The sequence below is a fragment of the Apteryx mantelli genome, chromosome 13 (genome assembly GCF_036417845.1).
Source record: "Apteryx mantelli isolate bAptMan1 chromosome 13, bAptMan1.hap1, whole genome shotgun sequence".
Classification (NCBI taxonomy): domain Eukaryota; kingdom Metazoa; phylum Chordata; class Aves; order Apterygiformes; family Apterygidae; genus Apteryx; species Apteryx mantelli.
Genome location: NC_089990.1, coordinates 18,264,946 through 18,285,106, shown reverse-complemented (window position 1 = coordinate 18,285,106; position 20,161 = coordinate 18,264,946). Strand labels below are relative to the sequence as shown.

The 20,161-nt window shown below is 46.6% G+C and overlaps 3 protein-coding genes across 15 annotated transcripts in view; 2 read left to right on the top strand and 1 right to left on the bottom strand.

Moving 5' to 3' along the window:
- The window catches only part of SEPTIN6 (septin 6), a 32,350-nt gene extending 27,762 nt beyond the window's left edge, over nucleotides 1-4,588 (top strand). For 2 of the 7 annotated variants that reach the window (XM_067304246.1, XM_013946326.2), the window contains exon 10: nucleotides 2,315-4,588. In XM_067304246.1, the coding sequence (XP_067160347.1) occupies nucleotides 2,315-2,363 (49 nt within the window). In that variant the 3' untranslated portion in view covers nucleotides 2,364-4,588. The other 5 variants (XM_067304248.1, XM_013946327.2, XM_013946328.2 and 2 more) reach the window with 3 other exon arrangements.
- A 1,354-nt stretch (nucleotides 4,589-5,942) lies between these two features.
- The window catches only part of NKRF (NFKB repressing factor), a 14,309-nt gene continuing 90 nt past the window's right edge, over nucleotides 5,943-20,161 (top strand). Inside the window, exons 1-5 of one of the 5 annotated variants that reach the window (XR_010885557.1) lie at nucleotides 7,970-8,048; nucleotides 8,394-9,086; nucleotides 10,491-10,612; nucleotides 12,769-15,529; nucleotides 15,738-17,883. Coding sequence is in view for 1 of the 5 variants with exons in the window: in XM_067304240.1 (XP_067160341.1) it covers nucleotides 5,958-6,151; nucleotides 10,491-10,612; nucleotides 12,769-14,759 (2,307 nt within the window). In the remaining 4 variants the exon portion in view is untranslated. Of the gene's footprint in view, nucleotides 6,152-7,969; nucleotides 8,049-8,393; nucleotides 9,087-10,490; nucleotides 10,613-12,768; nucleotides 17,884-20,161 lie in introns of those variants that run through there. The other 4 variants (XR_010885556.1, XR_010885555.1, XR_010885554.1 and 1 more) reach the window with 4 other exon arrangements.
- The window catches only part of LOC106487534 (ubiquitin-conjugating enzyme E2 A), a 24,149-nt gene continuing 22,312 nt past the window's right edge, over nucleotides 18,325-20,161 (bottom strand). For all 3 annotated transcript variants that reach the window (XM_067304242.1, XM_067304244.1, XM_067304243.1), the window contains one exon: nucleotides 18,325-19,765. In XM_067304242.1, coding sequence (XP_067160343.1) covers nucleotides 19,637-19,765 — 129 coding nt within the window. In that variant the 3' untranslated portion in view covers nucleotides 18,325-19,636. The remainder of the gene's footprint in view (nucleotides 19,766-20,161) is intronic.

Sequence of the window (20,161 nt, the reverse complement as noted above, 5' to 3'; positions counted from 1 at the left end):
GTGCAGTTAGAGTGAACATTACTGATTTTTGTTGGTTTTGGATTGCTTTTGGCAATCCTTGTAACTGTACACTGTTGTGTGCTGGGCTTTGAATCTAATAAAGTTCTTTGTTCCCAGTATACAAATGCAGACAGTGCCTTTTCAATGGGCATTTGTCCTTGCTAAACTAAACATGTAGATATGGTACTTTTCAGAATTCAGAAAAAAATCTCTCAATATTATTCCATAATGTATTCCAGGGCTTCACTGTTTTGCAGGGATACATACAAGTCACAGCTGATGAATCTTGTAGCTTGCAAAACTGTGAAGTGATTGTTTTAAAAACGAAGTTTGGTTCATCCCACTGCTGAGCCTGTGTGCGTGTTTGCATGCGTGTGCCTGCATAAAGCATGTTTTGTAGTCCCATTAAACTTTGTTAACACTTAGCAACATTTCCTTTTTGTGTGTGTTAGGAAACATATTTATGTTCTTATTTTATTTTTTGTCATTAATCCATAAAACCATTAATCTGCCTTTTTCTTTCATTTTCAGTTCGGGTTTCCTGTAGAACCCTTCCCTTCACACCAGAAGCGAATGCCCCCACATTCGGTTAACATGCAGCTATGCCATTGTGCCTGTTTGCTCACCTTTACTCATTGCTCCCTTACTCTGCTCACCATTTTTTTTAAGCAAGAGCCTGCACCGTTGGCTGTTCTGGGTCACTAGTTTTTGTGAAGAACTCAGCAATAACCTACGTGGAACTGGCAGTGGATGCTAGTTGCTGATACCTCTTCTCTTTTGGTCAATAGCAGGCCGCCAAGCGCTTGTAGTACTAGTGTCCCCTCCGCTAAATCGTTACGACTTTTTGTCCCTTCCCACCATTTGGCGTGAGGGGTGCATGATAAGAGAACGCAGCTGCTTGGTGCGTTTAGTGCCTATCGTGGGACCGCTGCGGGTGCCCCCCAGTGCCGCATTGCGGGGGACGCGCTGCCTGTCTCTCGAGAGCGGCTGCCCCCTCCCCTTTCCAGTTCGCTCTGTCTAACCCATCATTACCCAGCTGTGCTCTTATGTGTGTGACTCAAGTAGTGTTAAAGGACTTTTTGCAAAACTTGACACCCTCCAAGGCACGGGCCTGAGTCCTCCGCTCCCCAGGCTTGGGGGATTTTCAAACGTGGATCCATGGTTTGCAGCTAAGCGCTGCCTGAATGCTGCGGGGGTCCGAAGGGTCTCTTGCCCTGTCTCCCTGTCGCTGGGCTGGGCTTGATGCGTATCCTGGATCCAATCTCAGGGAAAACTGGTCACCTTGCTCTAAGTATCAGTGCTTGTGAAGAAAGATGATGATGTTTCTTTAGCTTTCTTCTCAACAATTCCAAAAATTTCTGGTTTTAATGCAAAAAGTATTACCTAAGTTTTTTTTTATTATTATTTGGCATCTGTTTAGGAGTGTACAGATGTTTGTAGGTTGCTTTTTACTTTTCTTGTTCAGCAAAAACCTTTTTTTAATGCAAGATTAGCGCTAAAAGGGAGGGTGTTTTGCTCTGTGTTTCAGTGGGGCCAGGAATTTGCTCAGTGGCCCAGTACAACTGTGGTTTGCCTGCCGGTGTCTTCTCTGTATTTCTGGATGAGGAAATTCTTAAAAAAAAAAAAAAAAAAAAAAGAGAGAGAGAGAAAATAATAAAGTCTTCCTCAGACAGTGAATTCTGGTTAACATTTACTTCTTTTGTTCTTTGTTTTCTTTGCCCTTCTTTTACAGTAACCCATGGCTCTGTACTGAGTAATTACCCCTGAATACAATGGGCTGGAATGGACCTTCATTTACTTGTTAAATCGGAGGGTCTAATAAAACGTGACAGCATTTCAGCTGTGACCTTTCCATGGTGTTACCCTTGCTATATCCTATATTCTCATTGTGAATCTGTCTTTACTATGTACTGGCGGTTATTGCTTTTGTTAAACAATGTAACATAAGTCCGTAATGAGGTTTTGGACACTGCAACTTTAAATCTAATTTTTTTTCCCTACAATTAATGGATTCCCCTTTCTCCTGGCCCCTCTCCACCCAGATAAATAAGGGATGTGGAAATACGTTCTGTGAGTTATTTTTGCTGGCAAAATAACAATGCAGTTTAAATGTATTTATTGGTGACGTTAAGACGACAACACCACCTTAGTTTAATTATGGCATAATTGAGAGATTAAAAACTCTTTTCTCTTTATACTTGGTGTCATTTCGTGACATCATCTATCTTTTTTTAATTTTCCTTTTTTTTCTTTTTTTTCTTTTGCTAATTCATGCTACCTGAAAACCAGCATTTAATACTCATTGCCATTTCAGACTTGCTTGTTGCGGCCCCGATGCTTCAGTTGCACTGTGCGCGGGCTAAGCTGTCCCTCCGTGGAGGAACCCACCTGTCCCGCCCCTGCCCAAAGGTCAGGAGGTCCTGGCTCCTCGAGCCCTAGGTTTTCTGGAGGATGAGCACACCTCAGACCTAGCCATGAGAGGTAATGCGACTTTTAGCACAAGCTGTTGCTTAGCACGTTACCTAGAGAGGTAGCCTGGAGGATGCTCAAACCTCAGGAACAACTTCTCCCCTCTTCCCTATCCGCAAACCAACACCCTGTAAAACACACGCAGGCTGCCGTGATCAGACAAGCTCTGATCACCAGAACGTTTATTGCAAGTGCAGGGCAATATTTCCCAGTCAGGTGAGCTTTTCATTGCCTTGCAAAATTTGATATTCAGGGACATGTTTTTGGGCAGCTCCCTGGCCCACATCTGCTGGTAAATTTTGCTTTAGACTCTCTACTTCTGAAGTAATTTCATTTGCACTGATAGATGGTGTTCAGAGCAGCTTGGATCAGTGCTACGAAATGAAAACTTTGTATTCAGTGATACACATTGTGACATAAGTAAAGAGCAAAGTTTAAAACTGTTCTCGACTCTTCCATCCACACGCTGTTAGTGCCGCTAGCTGCTTGTAGGAGCAGCAACCCTTGCGCAGCAACCCTGTCAAACGGAGGGGTGGCCTCCACTTCCAGCGGTCACTTCCAGCTAGTTAAAAATCTTGATTGCAATGTATTTATGTTATCTCAGGTATCCTGTTTCACTGTAAATACAATTTTATTTCCCTTAAAATGCTTTGGCTCTTTTTTTTTTTAAGCAAGTTAAAATAACTTGAGTATTTACTTCTTTTGTTACTGTTGAAGGTAGGCCTGCTCCCCAAACCAGTCAATATCATTTTCTCAGTGTTTTCTAGGTTATTTGTTAAAAGGAGCATTTAATCTGGCTTTTGTTTCCCATGCTGCAGGTCACTGGCTGTCTTTCTTGACCATTTGCCTTATTAGAATGTTACTAAAAGTCTTTTATTTTTTATTTTTTTAAAAAGGGGTTTTACCTATGTGATTTCCTTGAAGACAAGATATACAGCCTCATAGAAGAGGTTCCATCTCTCCTCTGTCAGCTGTTTTCATGTTGCATCTCTCTTTCCTGCTTTTTGAATGTCTCTCTTTTTTGATAATCTTCTGTTTTTTTCTCTTTTTTTCCCTTTCTCTCTCTGTAGCTTTTTTTAATCTGTCTTCGCCAGCTGCACTGGGTCTGAGGGAGAAGACTGCCACTTCTAGAAGCGTTTAGGGATCTTATGTCTGGGGAGGGATGGGAAACAAATCTTCAGTGTTAGTGTCTTGGAAAGAAGCTCTTTTACTGACTTGCATGGTATTTAAAATTGAAGTGTCTTGTAATTTGTGTGACAAGACAGAATAATATAGGGGGAAACTGATTGTTTACCTAAAATTTTGAAGAGCAACAGAAATGTGATGTTTGGACTAATGATGTAGCGAATACATTTTCAAACATTGTTATGAGCATATTTTTTTTTCTAATTTTGTCTTTAATGATATAAATGTCAGGGGCTTCCATAAGGTTTGAAGCCTAAGGAATATTTTCAATATGCTGTTGTTTGATTGGTTTTGGAAACTGTTGCATTCAAAGTCAAAGGAAGTATAAACATGGTGCAATTCGCTATGTTGGCAGCCACGAAATATTTAATTTTAACAAAGAAATAAAGTAAGAAGAACTGTGTGTTTTCATTGGTGTCCTCCTGTGTCTCACCACCTTGCTAAACAAGCTCCATTGCCTGATCGACATGGGTTGAGTGGTACTTTTTTGTTTTTTAACTAGACCATCAATTGCATTAAAAATATGCAGATAATTGCACCTCCTCCTGTTCTTTAAAGTTAGAAAATGATCTTATTCCTAGCAGTATCAGGAGGGAGAGGCGATGTTGACAGCTGGTCTAATAATAATAATAATAATAATAATAATAATACTCCATCCAAATCTCATGTGAGTAGAGTGCAGTGTCCTTAAATGCACTGAAGCCAGTCCTAGCACTTCTTGCTCATCTTGTCCTGCCCTTGAACGTTCACTGCATGTTTTTCCAAGCTGTGTCCTACTGTCTCCCCTCTTATTTTTGTTTCCTCTTTACAAACGGAAGTGTGTGAGTACTGCACTGAGTTATATATTTACATGACAAACATTGAAGAACCAGCACTGTTTAGCCTGATACCTTTCTAACTTTAATGTAAATTTTAAATAAAAAATATAAAGGCCTGTGTGTGTGCTGTCATGTTTTCTGCTTAGGTGTCTGGCCTGGGCTGAAGACGCTTGCCCAGCTGGGAAGGTGAGCGCTGCTGGCGTCTGGCAGGGCGCTGGGACTGGCGTGTCTGAGGAAGAGTTCTGTAGGGTCGCCAAAGAAAACACTTGGGTGCTAGCATGCAGCTTCCGTGGTTGCTTCCTTTGCATCTCATCGAAAAGACGTCCCCTGCGGCACTGTCTCCCCCCCCGGCGCTGCTCAGGCGCCTCGTGCCCCCCTCAACGCCAGCCTCCCTCCCGCCAAGGCAGGTTCGGTTTGGTACAGCGGAAGTTTGCCAGGTCTGACTCTGCTTAGGCCGTAGTACGAAAACAGAAATAAGCCAGATGCAAACGTTTACAGAGGGTAAATATGCTTTTTATAGCTGGTATTAATTATTTTTTCACCTCTTGTTTTACTTCAAAACCTATGGGTGGGCATTTGTTTTGGAGGGTGCCCCAAGGCTCGGACTAGAAATTAAAAATATTACTTGTGATTAGCAACACCACTTACGGATACAATAGAAACATGTCTGTGCTGCTGGGGGGAGGCGTTTGCTGCACGTAAAGTCTGGCTATGGCCTTTTTTTTTAATTTGGCTTTAGAATCCTTGCGTAACTTGGCTCGCGCGGCCCGAGGCGCCGTTGCCTGCGGCGGTCAGGGCCGAGGCCGCCTGCCTCGAGCCCAGCACCTGGGGGGGTCGTGTTCAATCGGGGGGCGGGAGGAATGCAACGGAATTCCGGCTAAACCACTTTTTTAGGGGGTTACCGGAGCGTGTGCGAGGCGGGCGCCAAGAGCCGCCGGAGCCGCGCTGCCCCGCGCCGGGGGGGGCGGGGCCGCTGGGGCGGGGCCGCTGGGGCGGGGCCGCTGGGGCGGGGCGGGCGGGCTCGGCCGCGCGGGGCCGTGGCGCGCTGCTGCGCGGTCTCCGGCCGCCAGGCGGCGCCGCGGGGCGAGGGCGAGGCCGAGGGCGCCGCGCCGGGAGGGGGCGGGTTGGTTCTCGCGGCGTCTCGCGCGCTCGTGACGCGGCGGCCACGTGAGGCGGCGGCCGGCGGAGCGCTCCGCGCGAGCGGGGCGAAGCGGGGGGAGGGCGCGCGGCGGCGCCGCGGGCGGGGGCGCGCGGCGGCGGCGGCGGCGGCAGCGGGCGGGAGCGGCGGCGGCCCCGCTGCCGGCGGCGGCGCCGCTGCCCGGCGGCCCGCGCCGAGCCGAGCGGAGCCGCGGCCTGGGCCTGGGCCGCACGTGGGGCCTGGCGCCCGGCGGGGCTCGCGCCGCCTACGCCGCGCCCATGCCCGGCGGCGGCGCGGACTCCCCCGCGGCGGCGCCCGAGCGCGAAGAGCAGCGGCAGCCGCCGGCGATGCCGCCGCCGGCGCCGGAGGCGGTGCCCGAGGCGGTGCTGGAGCAGTGGCGGCAGTACAACGAGAGCGAGCGGCACTGGGCGCTGCGCCGCCGCTTCATCCTGCGCCACCTGCGCGGCTACCCCGGCGCCGCCATCGACCAGCTGCTCTCGCTCTCCGTCCTCTGGACCAACCACGTCTTCATGGGCTGCAGGTGAGCGCGGCGGGCGGGGGGACCCGGGGCGGCCGCGGCCGGTTGCCGGGCGACGGGAGGCCCCGGCGCCGTTGGGGGCGCCGAGGGCTCGGGGGCCCCCGAGGTGGGTCCTGAGCAGAGGGGGCCCCGCGGTGTGTGTTGGGGGGGCTGAGGTGGGTCCTGAGGCGTGTTGGGCGGGCAAGGTGTGTTGGGGGGGCCCTGAGGCGTCAGGGGGGCCCTGAAGTGGGCCCTGAGCAGAGGGGGGCCCTGCGGTGTGTGTGGGGGGGCTGAGGTGTTAGGGGAGACCCTGAGGTGGGCCCTGAGCAAGGGAGGGGGAGAACTGAGGCGTGTTGGGGGGGGCAAGGTGTTGGGAGGGGGCTGAGGTGTCAGGGGAGACCCTGAGGTTGGTCCTGAGCAAGGGAGGGGGAGAACTGAGGCGTGTTGGGGGGGACAAGGTGTTGGGAGGGGGCTGAGGTGTCGGGGGGGACCATGAGGTGGGCCCTGAGCAAGGGGGGGCCCCGAGGAGGGCCCTGAGCAGAAGGGGGCCCTGGGGGGGGCGCTCTGACAGGCCCCGCTTCTTCGGGCCGTCGGGGCCTTGCTGTCGGTCCACGGGGCCTGGGGCGCCCTGTCCCGCGGCCTGGGCAGGGCGGGCGCCCCCCCCCCCCCCAGGGTGCTGGCGAGGCGGAGGGGTGGCCCAGGGTCCCTCCATGGCGCGGCTCGTCCCGGGGGCGAAGCAGGGGCTGCAGAGCCCAGCGGGAGCTGGGCCCAGGCGCCGTGGGGACGGGAGTCGGGCTGGAAGTTCGGACCAAGCTCCTGGAGGGAAGCCGGGCTGCTCCGACGCCGTGCCGTGCCGGGGAAGCCGAGCGCCGGCTTCCTCCTGCCGCTCCTCTCGGCCGTCCCACTTTCTGGGGCTTTCGTCACGCCGGTGCTGCGACGCTGGGGGTGCCGCCGCCGAGCTTGGCCGAAGCGTTTCCGCGGTGCGTCGTGCTGAATCTCGGCAGCGCTGACAAATCGCCCCCAGAAGCGTTAGGGAGGGAGGCGCTGGTGCAGGAGAACGTAGGTTACTGGATGGTTTTATTTCCTCAGTATATGTGGATGTGGGGAGGGCAGCAGGAAAGGGGAGCAAGGTGCTGAAATAGTGAATGTATTTTGAAAGCAGCTCTTGGTGTCTTGGTCCTGAGGGCTCATTAAGCACATGGTATTGTACTTTGTAATTTTTTTTAAGAAGCAAGTATCACTTTAAGTATAAAGCAGCCTTTATCCATTTAAATCCCTTTAAAACTCAGTTTTTGAGTTCCATTGGAAAATGGGGCCCAGTGAATGGAAGAGGTTTCCCCACCTCCTCAGGACTGCAGTTAACATGCAGAAAACTCAGTCCGTAACTAGTAAGGTTGTGGAGATCTACAAACTGGTAATGCACATCCCAATTGTGATATTTTAGTGTTGTGATTATTTTTTAACTGGACGTAAGCCTTTAAAGGCAGAAGCAACCACTTAATGGCTAACTTCAGTAAATTGTACAGTGATGAAAGAGGAACTTGTAAGCACTGAAGGGCATATGGTTTGATTTTTTGCTAATGCTGCTGTCTCAAAGCCTTGCTGGGGAATATTTTGCATCATTTGTGTCCGAATGCTAAACTGTTCTCACCAAGCATCAAAATTGAACATAGTTTTTAGACAACTTCAAATGCTATAGTATGAATAGTCTGTTAAAATTGAGTGTGTCATATTAAGGCATAGTCTTTATGGCCCTTTGGCTCATCTTATGTCTTTATCTTTGGTCTTATATGATGGGCCGCCTTTGTGACTGGGCTGTTGGGAATTGCGATGCAGTAATACGGTCTTGGGGTGCTGATAACAGAAGTGAAGAACCATGTGGCAAAATCTCAAATCCTAAAAAATGATGCAACTTAAGCCTGTAAGTGCACATACCTTCCCTGATGAATGTATCTTTACCAGCAGCTCTCAGGGGAGATGCAAGCAATGGATTTAGGCATGATGTGGTGCAGCGACGTTACCAGTGAGGAGGTTTTCACAAGCTCGCTTTGTGCACGGATGTGAACACACAGCACTGTGAGAGCAATCGGGAAACTTTACTTGCTGTTGTTTGGGGAGGGGAGGGGACCCACAGCTTTCTCTGGAACTGTCGTTTCTTGCTTGGAAAGAGCTGTTGTTGCTGTATCAAGTGATTAACGTTGAAGTTTGGGAGATTTTTGTTGTTTTTTCTTCTAAGTCTGGATTTTTAACATTTGTCACCTGCTAGCTGAAGACAACCTGTTTGGCAGAATAACTCAGTCTTTGCTGATGTAACCCGAGGGGGAGTTCTGGTGGGGGATCTTCTGGAGAGAGTCCGGAGGGATAGAAAACATGGCCTGTGAGGAAGGAGTTAAGTAACAGGGTTTATTTAATCTAGGGGTGGCTGAGAGAGGATGTATGTGTTCTCAGATATGTTAAAGGTAGCTGCAAAATGGAAGAAAATACATTATTCTCTCTCCGCAGCTGCTGAGATCAGGTTGCAAGAGGTAACAAACATAAATCACACAAGGGAGGCTTAAGTTAGGCATTGGAGGCATGGGATTCCTCTGCCTCCTTCTGCCTCCATGTGCAGTCTCCACCACTGGAGGTTTCAAAGTCCAGGTTGGACAAATACACATTGAGACTGGTTGATCTTCCACGTGGGCAGAGATCTGAGCCCTGAACATGTCCATCCTTTGAGAAGAAGAATGGTGCTCTCGTGCTGTTTCCAAGCCCTGCTAGAAAAGGGCATCATCCTTCGTGTTCACATCAAAGGCAACATAGTCTTCTCCCTGCAAGCCAGAGAGAAGACTAGAGACTCCCTTCCCTCTCCCGTCTGGCTGCTGGAGGAAGAGAGGTGCCACCGCTCTCCGCTTCCCTTTAGCCTTCCTGGCGTGTTTTCCCCATGTGCCTCTTTCCCCACTGCCTCTTTCTGCTGGGGGTAAGCTGAGCTGGGGTATCTGCTGGTGTTTTAAATAGGGGCTAATTTCTGTTTGGCCCTCTAGATCAGGAAGAGGACATTTCTCGTGTGAAGAGTGATTAATTTCCAAAGCCCTTGTAGCAGCAGTATTTAAAAGTTGATTCAAGTTATTGTATCACTAGCTGTTGTGACAGTCTTGGACTCTAGTCCATGAGCAGTGACCTGATCCTCTCTGTCTTTTGAAGAGGAGCACATCATGGGACACTTTACAAATCTTTTTTTCCTGCATTCTGAACCAAAGTGCAAAGCTGTCAGCGTCTAGTTTCATGCCATGTTTGTAGGTTATCCTTGGTTAGAAAGGCTTCTTTTTTCTCCCCCATTCAGCTTTGGCCTTGCAAATGGGTTGAAAAGATGTACCAGATCCCAGGAGCAGTGGAAAACTTAAATGGCCAGGGATATAAGGCCAAGAGGACTGAGGCTGTATAGTCCATGTTCTGCTTATGTGGAACTGCAAGCGTTGCTGCAGCAGGGTGCAGGGTTTGCACAGAGCTAATTACAGTCACCTCATCTTTCATCACTCTGGGATTTAAAACTGCTCAGTTATGGCTATCAAGCTAAAAATTAGTACAGCTTTTTAAAGAATAATCAGTCGAGGCTGTGGAGTGCCTTTGTCCTCTGATGTCTGTGATTTCAGTATTGGTGACGTGTGGTCTGTGCCTGCTAACCCAGACAAGAAGTTCAGTGCCAGTGAGTCGCTCCTGTGCTTATTTCACCAAAGCTGTAACTTGCCCACTGGGATGACTGCTTCTCCCCACCCCTGTATTACTTGGTGTTCCTAGTAGATGTTATCAAATGGTAGATTATAACAGCGAATGTATTTACATTTAAGTTTAAAACTCCATCAGTTTGGTGGCTGCACTGGTTGTTGCTCGCAGACAGGTTCTTTCTGAGCCAGGTAACTTGTCCACTGGTGTCCGGCCCCAGTCTTGCAGCCCAGGCTGTGCCAGCACAGGGGCTGCTGCAGTCCACCTGCACTGAGCTAGCTAAGGGAGGAGAGGTAACTTTGGTCTGGGGTCAGGACCTGTGTTAACACTAGTAAAATCAGTGTGGGGTTTTCCTTGGACACAGACTAGGCCTCCTTGGGGCTAACATTTTATGTACTTTGTCTCAGGCAGCTTTAGTCCTTGTTTTGAGTAATAAAAGCTACCATTGATCATATAGCCTGTTTTTAAAAGGCCTTTTTTATTCCTGTGGAGTGTTTGAGGCTGAACTGTCCACGTGGGGGCGAATATGGGGAGATCCTAGCTGACAAAAAGACTGTGTGTGATGTGAGGCTTGGGAGCGGGTGCAGGAAGGATCTGGTCGTCTGGCCTGATGCCTCTGCCGGGCCGGTTCTAACTCTGTCTGTCATTGAACTCAACACAGGTACAACTCGCAGGTCATGGAAAAGGTTCTCGAGATGGCTGAAGGCATTGATATCGGGGAGATGCGGACATTTGAGTTGGTCCCTACTAGGAAACTAAAAAGACATCTCTCTCCACCTGACAGTGAGTATATCTGCCTGTGTGTCAAGGGAGGCACCTTTCTCTGTTGCTCTTTGACATGCTTTTTGGGCGTCTGGGGAGAGCACGTATGCCACAGGGCCACCTCTGACCAGCTCCAGCACAGCAGGCTGAAGAGAAGTGACCAAGATTTACTCTGTGAGACTGTAGAGGTTTCCCCTTCTCTGCCATGTTGTGAGGTGTACAAAATTCATGCAGAGTTCTCTTTTTGCTTAAGAAATTCTCATATTTAATAGAAATTACCATGCGATTGTTTTCCCTAATGATAGCATTAGGGAACTAGATCTGTGTCATTAAATAGGGCTATCTGTCTGCCCTCTGTTGCTATAGCGAGGAGTGATGTTCTTCCTTGAGAAGGGCTTATATTTGTGCATGGAGGTGGGAATTCAGTTTGAGTGAGGACCTGCCTGGTGCATGGGCAATGGTTTGGTTTCTGTACTGGGCCTGGAAGCATCCCGCATATCCCAGCCCAGTCCCATGGTGTTGGGGATCAATGTTCCAGTTGCTGCTTTCCTGCTGGAGGACGGCCGGGGCCGACGAGGGCTGGCTGTTCAGCAGCTCCATCCTCTGGCTCCTCTGCAGAGCTTCCGAGTTGGCTGCTGTGTCCCCGGGGTGGGCGGGGGGTCATTTGCGCACACAGGTTATATGCGTGAGCATGCAGGCCCTCGCTTTGCGAGGCAGGGTCAGTTAATAGTTTGGCTGTTAAAAACAAATGGTCAGACAGCACAGGAGTCCTCTCTAGGCCTGGATATACTCCCTGGCTCTGCCAAAGCTGCTTCTCTTACTTTCATATTCCACTAATCTTTCTGAGCTTCCATGTCTCATTTGCAAAGCTGAGAAAAATATTACTTTTCTCCCATGCTTTGGCTGTCGTCTTTAGACAGCAGCTCTGTGGGAAAGGGCTTTCTATTACATGCTATACACGCAGCATGATGAGCTGGTCTGCTGGTGAGAACTTTTAGGTGCTGCTGCAGCGCAATCATCAAAATAGCAAAACTGAGAAGGAAATGTAAACCTTGCCATAATTCGTCAAAACTGTGACAACGGAAGGATTTAACCCACGCGCAAGAGCATTGTCACCTGATTTAAATATCAATGCCTGTTTATGCTGTATTTGAAGTGCTTTTTTTCATCTGCAATGAAGTAGGTTATGATAATATGCTACAGTAGTATGATGTCTAGACAGATGTAGTTGCCTGACCTATATTACAGTTCCACATATTGGTGTTGGATTAGGCAGTTCATTCCAAGAGGTAGAGGGTGGCCTCTTGCTCCCCTGATGAAATCACGTGCATGTAGTGCTTTGCCATGTGGGAGCTAAATCTTTGACAGTGTTTAAGTAGAAGTCTTGTATAGCCATCTTTTAGATGTAGCATATTTGCTTATCAGCTGTTTGATACTCATTTTTTGTAGTAGTTGTGTATATCAGAATATCGTGCCTAGTGCCTTATTTGCATTTCCTCTGGTTAAGAAACAAGGGGTTTACGAGTGATGAGGCCTACCCCCAGCCACTGCAGCTGTCTCCCAGGGCTTGGGTGGATTTCTCCATGTTTTGTATTCTTTTAGTCAAGACTCATTGCTTTTACAGAAAATACGCTTCTGTTAATGCTTTCTGAACAGCCCTGTGCCCTTTGGAAAGGAGGTTTCAGTATCGCTGTGTTCCCCCATAAAGTGAGAAGAAGACCTGAAGGAAAGTAGCATATCTGAGATAATCCAACAGGCCTGTGGCAGAGCCAGAGCTGAGGCTCTTGTCCTGCTCGGGTATTCTGTGTGCTCAGCCATGGTTCTTGCTTGTTTTAGTCACTTTTAATGGATTCACTTCAGGAATGACCGAATGAGTTCAGTGGGCAATGCTGGAGGACAGAGCAGGTGATTGAGACCTGAAATCCTTATTACTAATTATGCAGAGATTTTTGCATGGCAGTTGTGGAGTTAGACATATCTCCGTAGTGACTTTTACAAGCATGAATGCTCTATCTGATCAATGGCAAATTTCTTCAGAAAGAAACCTTTCATTTTGTGGCTAAGAAGCGGGAATCCTGTGTTTAAAGCCGGCAGGCTCCTCCTGGAGATCATTGCGAAAGCATCGTCTCCCTATCATTGCATGTATTGGTAATCTTGTAATTTTCCTCCATCCACAGGTCCAGAGCCAAAAGAGCCTCCCGAGCCTCCCAAAAAGATGGTCCCCAAGTTTCGGGTACGACCACGTTTTGAACCCATACACTTTGTAACCAGTGCTGAGAAGGATGACAAGAAGGAAGATTCTTCCGATAACCAAATGCAGGAGGTGAACCAGGAGGCAAATACGAACAGCGTAGCACAGCCAGCTGAAAACTGTACGAGTTCTCCTTTCGAGAGCACCCAGGAGGTGGATCCCCAGCTCTCCAACTCATCTGGGCTTGGCTTTGCAAGCCAGGCAGCAACAACCAATAAGGCTGTGAACAGCATGGACACTACCACAAGTGGCGTGGTACAAGTTTCCGTTTCCCCTTCAACTGTCCAGTCTTCATCAGAGACTTTCCCCCCAACAGCTATAGTACTAAAGCAGGCTTTTATTGAAAAACTCTCAGCAGCTATCTGGAAAAATCTTGCTAACCCAGATGCAAACACTGGGACTGATAAGATTAACTATACGTATCTGTTGACACGTTCAATTCAGGCGTGCAAGACAAATCCTGAATATATTTATGCTCCTCTCAAAGAAATTGCCCCCGCTGACCTCCCCAAGAGTAAGAAGCTCTTAACAGATGGCTTTGCTTGTGAAGTGCGTTGTCAGAACGTCTACCTGACCACCGGTTATGCTGGCAGCAAAAATGGTTCCAGGGATCGAGCCACAGAGTTGGCAGTTAAGCTGCTCCAGAAGTCTGTGGAAGTTAGAGTTATTCAGCGGAAGTTCAAACACACCTATCATGAAGACTTGGTGGTGTGTGAGGCAGGCGTGAGTCGCCCAGATTTCCCTCCTGCTCTCAAACTTCACGATGAGTTTGTAGCTGCCAACAGGGACTGTGTCCCAGTGCAGCCTGGTACTGAAACTGTGAAAGCTTCTACTAATACCAGCAAACACTGGACTAGTTTTGTCCTCACGGAGAATGCTAGCGACGCAATAGGGATACTTAACAATTCTGCTTCATATAACAAAATGTCTGTTGAATATAAATATGACTTAATGCCCAACCGCACATGGCGCTGCCGAGTGTATCTACAGGATCACTGCTTAGCAGAAGGATTTGGCACTAAGAAGACCAGCAAGCACGCAGCAGCTGATGAGGCATTGAAAATTCTGCAGAAGACACAGTCAAACATGACAGCCATCAAAGTGACCCAGGTTCAGAAAGTGGGTTGCTCGTCACGGGGCTCTGGAAGGAAGAAGGACCTGAAGGACCTTGTGGTTTATGAGAACTCCAGTAATCCAGTCTGTACGCTAAATGACACTGCTCAGTTCAACAAGATGACGGTGGAGTATGTCTTTGAAAGGATGACTGGCATGCGATGGAAATGCAAGGTGCTGCTTGAAAACGAATTCATCGCAGAAGCAGTTGGAGTGAAGAAATCAGTCAAGCATGAGGCAGCAGAGGAAGCTGTGAAAATCCTCAAAAAGACTCAGCCAACTGTTGTTAATAACCTGAAGAAAGGCACCATCGAAGATGTCATCTCCAGAAATGAGATTCAGGGTCGATCAGCAGAAGAGGCTTTCAAACAGAAGATCAAAGAAGACAACATTGGGAATCAAATTTTAAGAAAGATGGGCTGGACAGGTGGTGGCTTAGGGAAAGATGGCGAAGGAATTAGAGAGCCTATTTCAGTGAAGGAGCAGTTTAAAAGGGAAGGACTTGGGCTTGATGTAGAAAGGGTGAACAAAATCGCTAAAAGAGATATCGAACAGATCATTCGAAACTATGCACGCTCTGAAAGTCATATTGACTTGACTTTCTCTACAGAACTTACCAATGATGAGCGGAAGCAGATACATCAGATTGCCCAAAAGTACGGTCTTAAAAGTAAATCTCATGGGCAGGGCCACGATAGGTACTTGGTGGTAAGCAGGAAGCGGCGCAAGGAAGATCTATTAGACCAGCTGAAGCAAGAAGGCCAGGTTGGGCATTATGAGCTTATTATGCCTCAAGCAAACTGAGGTTACGGTGTCCAATTCTACAGGTGAAAGTATGATGAGACTGAACTTCCTAGATCCCTAATTAAAGAAGGAGATGCTGCATTTTCTTGTTGTGGGATATATTAACATTAAGATGTTTTACTTTGCTCATATAATTTCTAAAATGTTACTAGACAATTAGAACTGACAAAGTTCTGTTCAAGTATAGTAGCGCAACCCAAAAAACAATAGTGCTGTTACTGTATGTGTCTTTGATATTACTTGTTCCTTCACATTTTAATAGTTTTGTAATAGCAAAAACACATGTCCAACCAGAAAGCATTTGACACCATTTAAAATTATAGATCCCTTATTCTTTTTGACTGAGGAAGGAAAAAATTGCCTTTTTTAAAAAAAAAGAAAAAGAAAAAAAGCAAAGGAAATGCAGTTTGGAGGAAAAAACCTGTATGTAAAGTGGGTATTAATGACAATAAAAATACAGTTTTATTTCTGGAAAAAAAAAACAGGATTTGTCACATTTTGTACAAATTTTGTGTGAAACTGTATTTACTCTTGAGAAATATACAGCAAGCTCTTGTCTCTGCTGTGTATGTATGTAGAGAGATGTCCTTAACCAATTTAACAATACAGTTTTATTCATAGATTTCTACCTTGACTCTCCCATACTGAGAATTACTGAATGCACCTTAATCATCAGTGTATTGGACTTAGATAATTCCAGTGGATTTTTACCTTGAAGCACTGCCTGACGTGCAGATACCGTGGTGAAGTGTGAAATATAAAAACTGGAGGTAAATGCAGAACCCACGCGTCAAAAATGCTTGTGTAGCTTGTGGGGACTGTTATATAACTTATTTTTTTACTTTGAATATAAGCTCTTTAATCCCGAGCAAAATCAAATCTGTGCCTAATTATTTCTCTGCTCCATTAATGTACCTGTGCTTGTGTACGTCAAGGGAGATTCACAAGTAAACTTTCTGCTCTTGCTCTGACCTGCAGTGTGAGTGTGGCGTCTCTCCAGGACTGGCGCGCTGCCAGAGCTCTAGACCAGTCCTCTCGCCCTGGGAAGCAAAAGCCGAGCCTGTGCCTGTTGCCATTCATCAGCGGTGCCACGGGAAGGGCTGACCCTCGTGGGCCTTGCAGGAAAGCTGGCTTCCTGCTTCGAAAACGTGGAGGTCAGGAATCAACCTTGGAAGAGACAAGTGGAAAACTTGCCTCTGGATGTTAGGGATTTTTCTCTGCCTGCTAATGATTCTTTAGCACAAAGCCAGCTGGTGAAGTCAACCTTGATGAAATATTCCTCTTTATCTGTTCTCCTGTTGGCTTGTATCCCAGCTATTGCTTCTGTTCAGTTGTTTCCACCTCCTGTACTGCTTTTTTTTCTTTTTCTTTTTTTTCACTACCCTTTGCTTTGAAGGGAGGGTGAATGACCCCTTACTTATGAAGCAGAAGATCCTGGTGATGTGCAGTTGCAGGCATGTTCATCCCACCAGTGTGAAAAGGAAGAGGCTGCCCTAGAAGAACTGCAGTTACAGGTAAGACTTGCTCAGGAAGGAACAAGCATTCCCTCCTCTCTTTAATTAGGTGGCTTCAGCGCAGCTTCTGCTGGCTTGAGCCTCTCAAATAGAATCATGCTGATACTGTCTCTGAAGAGAAATAATCTGGCAGTAATTCTGGAAGTATTTTCTTTTTATTTGTGCGCTGTTCCCTCTCTCAGCTTCTGAGTTCTGCTCTCAGGGACTCTGGACTATAGCAGATGGTAATGTAGGAGTGGCAGAAGCCTGGTACTTTTATAGCTAGGCAGCTATTCCTGCAAGCAGGAGGAGTGTAGCTCCCCCTCCCTGACTGCTGGTTCTTCAGCAGGTCTTCAAAACTTGGTGACTCCAAGAAAGGTAGTGAGAGCACCGGAGCAATATTGGTGACGTAGCCGTCCTCTAGAAGTTTACAAGAGGAATGAAAAATGCCCATTCTTCTGACAGGGGTGGGGCTGGATAAGTGTAATGGTAGCTCAGCAAAGGTGGTTAGCTGCAGTGATCTGTGCTGGGGTTGTTTTCATGTCCTGGGTAGCAGCCTTGATGCTTACCCATAACTCTTTGCCAAGTATGGTACCTTAGGGTGCATGGTCCTTGTGGCACCTTCCTACTTCATCGGTGGCTGTATGTTTGGATGATGGGGTGTTACCTGCTGGAGCTGAACAGTTGCTGTCCTCCTGAGCACCTGCGTGTCTATGTAAGCTTTCAGGAGTCAGCACTATAGGGCTTGAAATTAAGTCAGTGGATGAAGGCGTAAGGGCAAGATTTTTGCATCTCTATGCTGCTCTTGTTTTTGACTGGTTTAGAGCCCACTCCATCCTTTTTTTCTTTCTTTCTTTCTTTTCTTTTAAAGCAACTAGCAGACACAAAAAATGGAGGGATTGATGCTAAGTCTTTTCTATGATGCTAGAATCACTTCACCATTCAGAAAGGCTCTTGTTTGTTGCAATAGCTTGCAGAAACAGTAACAGATGGTACAGGGGAAATGGGTAAGATCCTTAGTGTATTGTTTTGGTGCCTTCAGTGTTCTGAATCAATGCAGATCTTTGGGGCGGAGGTTGCTGAAGGAAAGACCAATGCTGGACTGTAACTTGACGTGTGCACCTGAGTGCTTGGGCTGGAGGTGTTAGGCTGCAAGAGGAACTAGCTGCATGCTCGATTGCTTGGCTCTGAATTGGGAAACCTTGCACAGGGCCTCCTTAAGAAACAAAAAAGATCATTACATGAGCCAGAATTGCTCTGTCCCATCTTGTCCATACACACTTAAGAGGCTGTCAAATCTAGGCACATGCACAAAGCTCCTGTAGTTAACTTTTTGTGGTTGATATAAGCAGCTGTTGCGAGCCACCAATTGAAACAATCTGTCCTTTAGGAAAATTAGCAAGTATAACTTAGGCAAAACATTAATGGTAAAAATCTATGCTGGATGCAAGTCTACCAGAGCCTGCAGAAGTCTGGTGTCAGGCCATTCCCCTTAAGCCAGAAGGCCTGTTCATGGGCTTACCACTGCAGTAAAGGAATAAATCTCACTTTAAAGGCTGTGGTAGCTTCTATCCTTGTTGCAGAGTTAGGTGGTGGTACCAGCTTCTGTTAAGTGTCAGTCATTTTAAATCCCTTTCTCCCCCTTATAGGACAGGAAGGAAGTAGAAATATGACTCCTGTATTTGGTACGTATCTGAGCCATACTGTAGCCCCCCCTTCCCCCCAGCAGCTCACTCCTAGGAGCATTACTGTCCCAAGCTTCCTGCAAGTGCTTTCCTTGCTAAGGTCATGGTTGTTTTTTTATTTCTCTGCTAGTTAGTTGGTCCTGGCCTTTCCCTCCTTCCTCTCCCCATCTCTCCCCAAAGCCTTCTTCAGGCTTTGGAATGATTTTATTATATATACCAACAGTAGAGCTTGCCCCAGCCATGACAGCACCTTCCTGGAAGGAAGTATTTCACAATCCTGCCTTAAGCATGTACATGGCACTTATTGCCAAGAGATACCTTTTTAAAACATCTACCATCCAAGTTAAAATAACCACAGTTATACATCTCTTGCCTATTTATACAATAAGCATTTAAGGTTACACTTTATTTACAAGTTTTGAAAAATGTACAGTTTCTTACATGGGTTACTTGTGCAAAGTTATACTTCTCAACTAACAGACCAATGTGCACACAAGACACTGGAACAGTGGACAACACAATTGTAGGTTTCATCCCACGCTGCTGCTTAAGGTATCCAAATGTACAAACTTAGCCTTACAAAAAAGTGAGTCTGGACTTACAAATGTTTTTCCAGGGTTGAAAAAATACTTTCATAAAATTGAAGGAAAACTAACTGAAGCATGCAGCAGTAGCTCACACAAACCACAGAGTAATCTACAAAGAGCAGGAACTGCAGCGACTCAAGTGCCTACCCCGTACTTCTTTATTCAAACTTTCCAAGAAGCAAAGTTAGATCCCAACAAACTTATCTTTCACAGATAAAGATAAGGGGAGGGAGGGAGAAAGACACTAAAGAAAAGCTATTCCACCTTTGGAACACTTTGGGTTTTACTTCTTCCTTAATTTGGAAGGTCTTTTACTCAGAGTACCACAGCTCTACCTGGTTTTGTCCCATAATGCCTCAGTGACAGGACTATAGAAACTTACTGAAGCAATCTCTATAGGCATGTGCTTTAACACACTATTTAAAATAAAAAAAGGGGGGGGGCTTGTTTCTCACCCTAAGCAAAGTACCACAACTGTAGTGATTTATGTATATCTATACATAAATCTTGCACATTAAGTGCAGAAGTGACTAGCATCCCATGGTCTTACTAATCAATTGAACTGGAATCAATTTTGGAGTTTAAGAATTTTTTATGGGTAAGGAGTTGATAAACCAGTACAAATGGGAAACAAGAGGTTGTTTCTTTACTCACTACTTACAAATGCAGTGGGGTCTAAACCAATAGTAGAGGTAAATGACCAGCCTGGACAGATCAGCACTTTAGTAATATCAGTTAAAAAAATGTATGTATATAAACATCCCTTTTGTCAAGCTACACATAAGCATCACTGTGTATAACACAATTACACTTAAAAGCTTAGTGTACACTACAGAAATGCACAATACTGCCCTAAGACTGGAGAGGGACCACAGAAATGAATTCAGCATCAGTAATTCTTTTGCAAGTAACCCAAGTACAGTACATTTGACTTCAAAGTGGGTGCTTTCTGATGTCCAAGGAAAAGAAGCTTCAGCAAGGGAGGGTGGCAACAGCACAACAGCTATTCTGCTTTCAAAGTAAATGCAGTGATGCTAGGAGGAAGAAGATGACTCAGACACTTCATATATGATTTTCCTCATCACCAGAGTGTTCATTTGCATCATCCTGGGTCAACAATCACGCCAACTCTGTTCTACTATTGCAGAAACCCGTTTTTCATATTCCCGCTTATTCTCTTGGTATAGTTGAGCTGCCTGGCTGTTTGCTGGACTGTTAGGATTTGGCTCATCCAATAGAGACTGCAAAGAAAGAGATTCTTAGACACTTAAAGAGTATTTGTAGCATGTGTAAGTCTAACATTCTTTAAAGTAGCCATACTAATAAGAGTACACCAGCTCATCTAAATATATATGATAAATCCTTAAGACTAACAGTGTTTTAACTAATGGTTATATTATTCTGGTTGTAAGTTATTGGAAGCTTTTTCTATTAGTCTTACTCTTAGCAGTCTAGGCAATGTGTTTTAACTGACAACCAAGCTGCAAGATCCAAGCAGTGCAATCATTAGATGTGAACCTTCAATGACCACCTACTGCTAATAAGTCCAGTCAATTTACATCTGGTAAATTTACATTCATACTTCAGCCAGCATAGCAGCTGCACTTTGATCTTTGTTATCAGGAGCAAAACCCTGC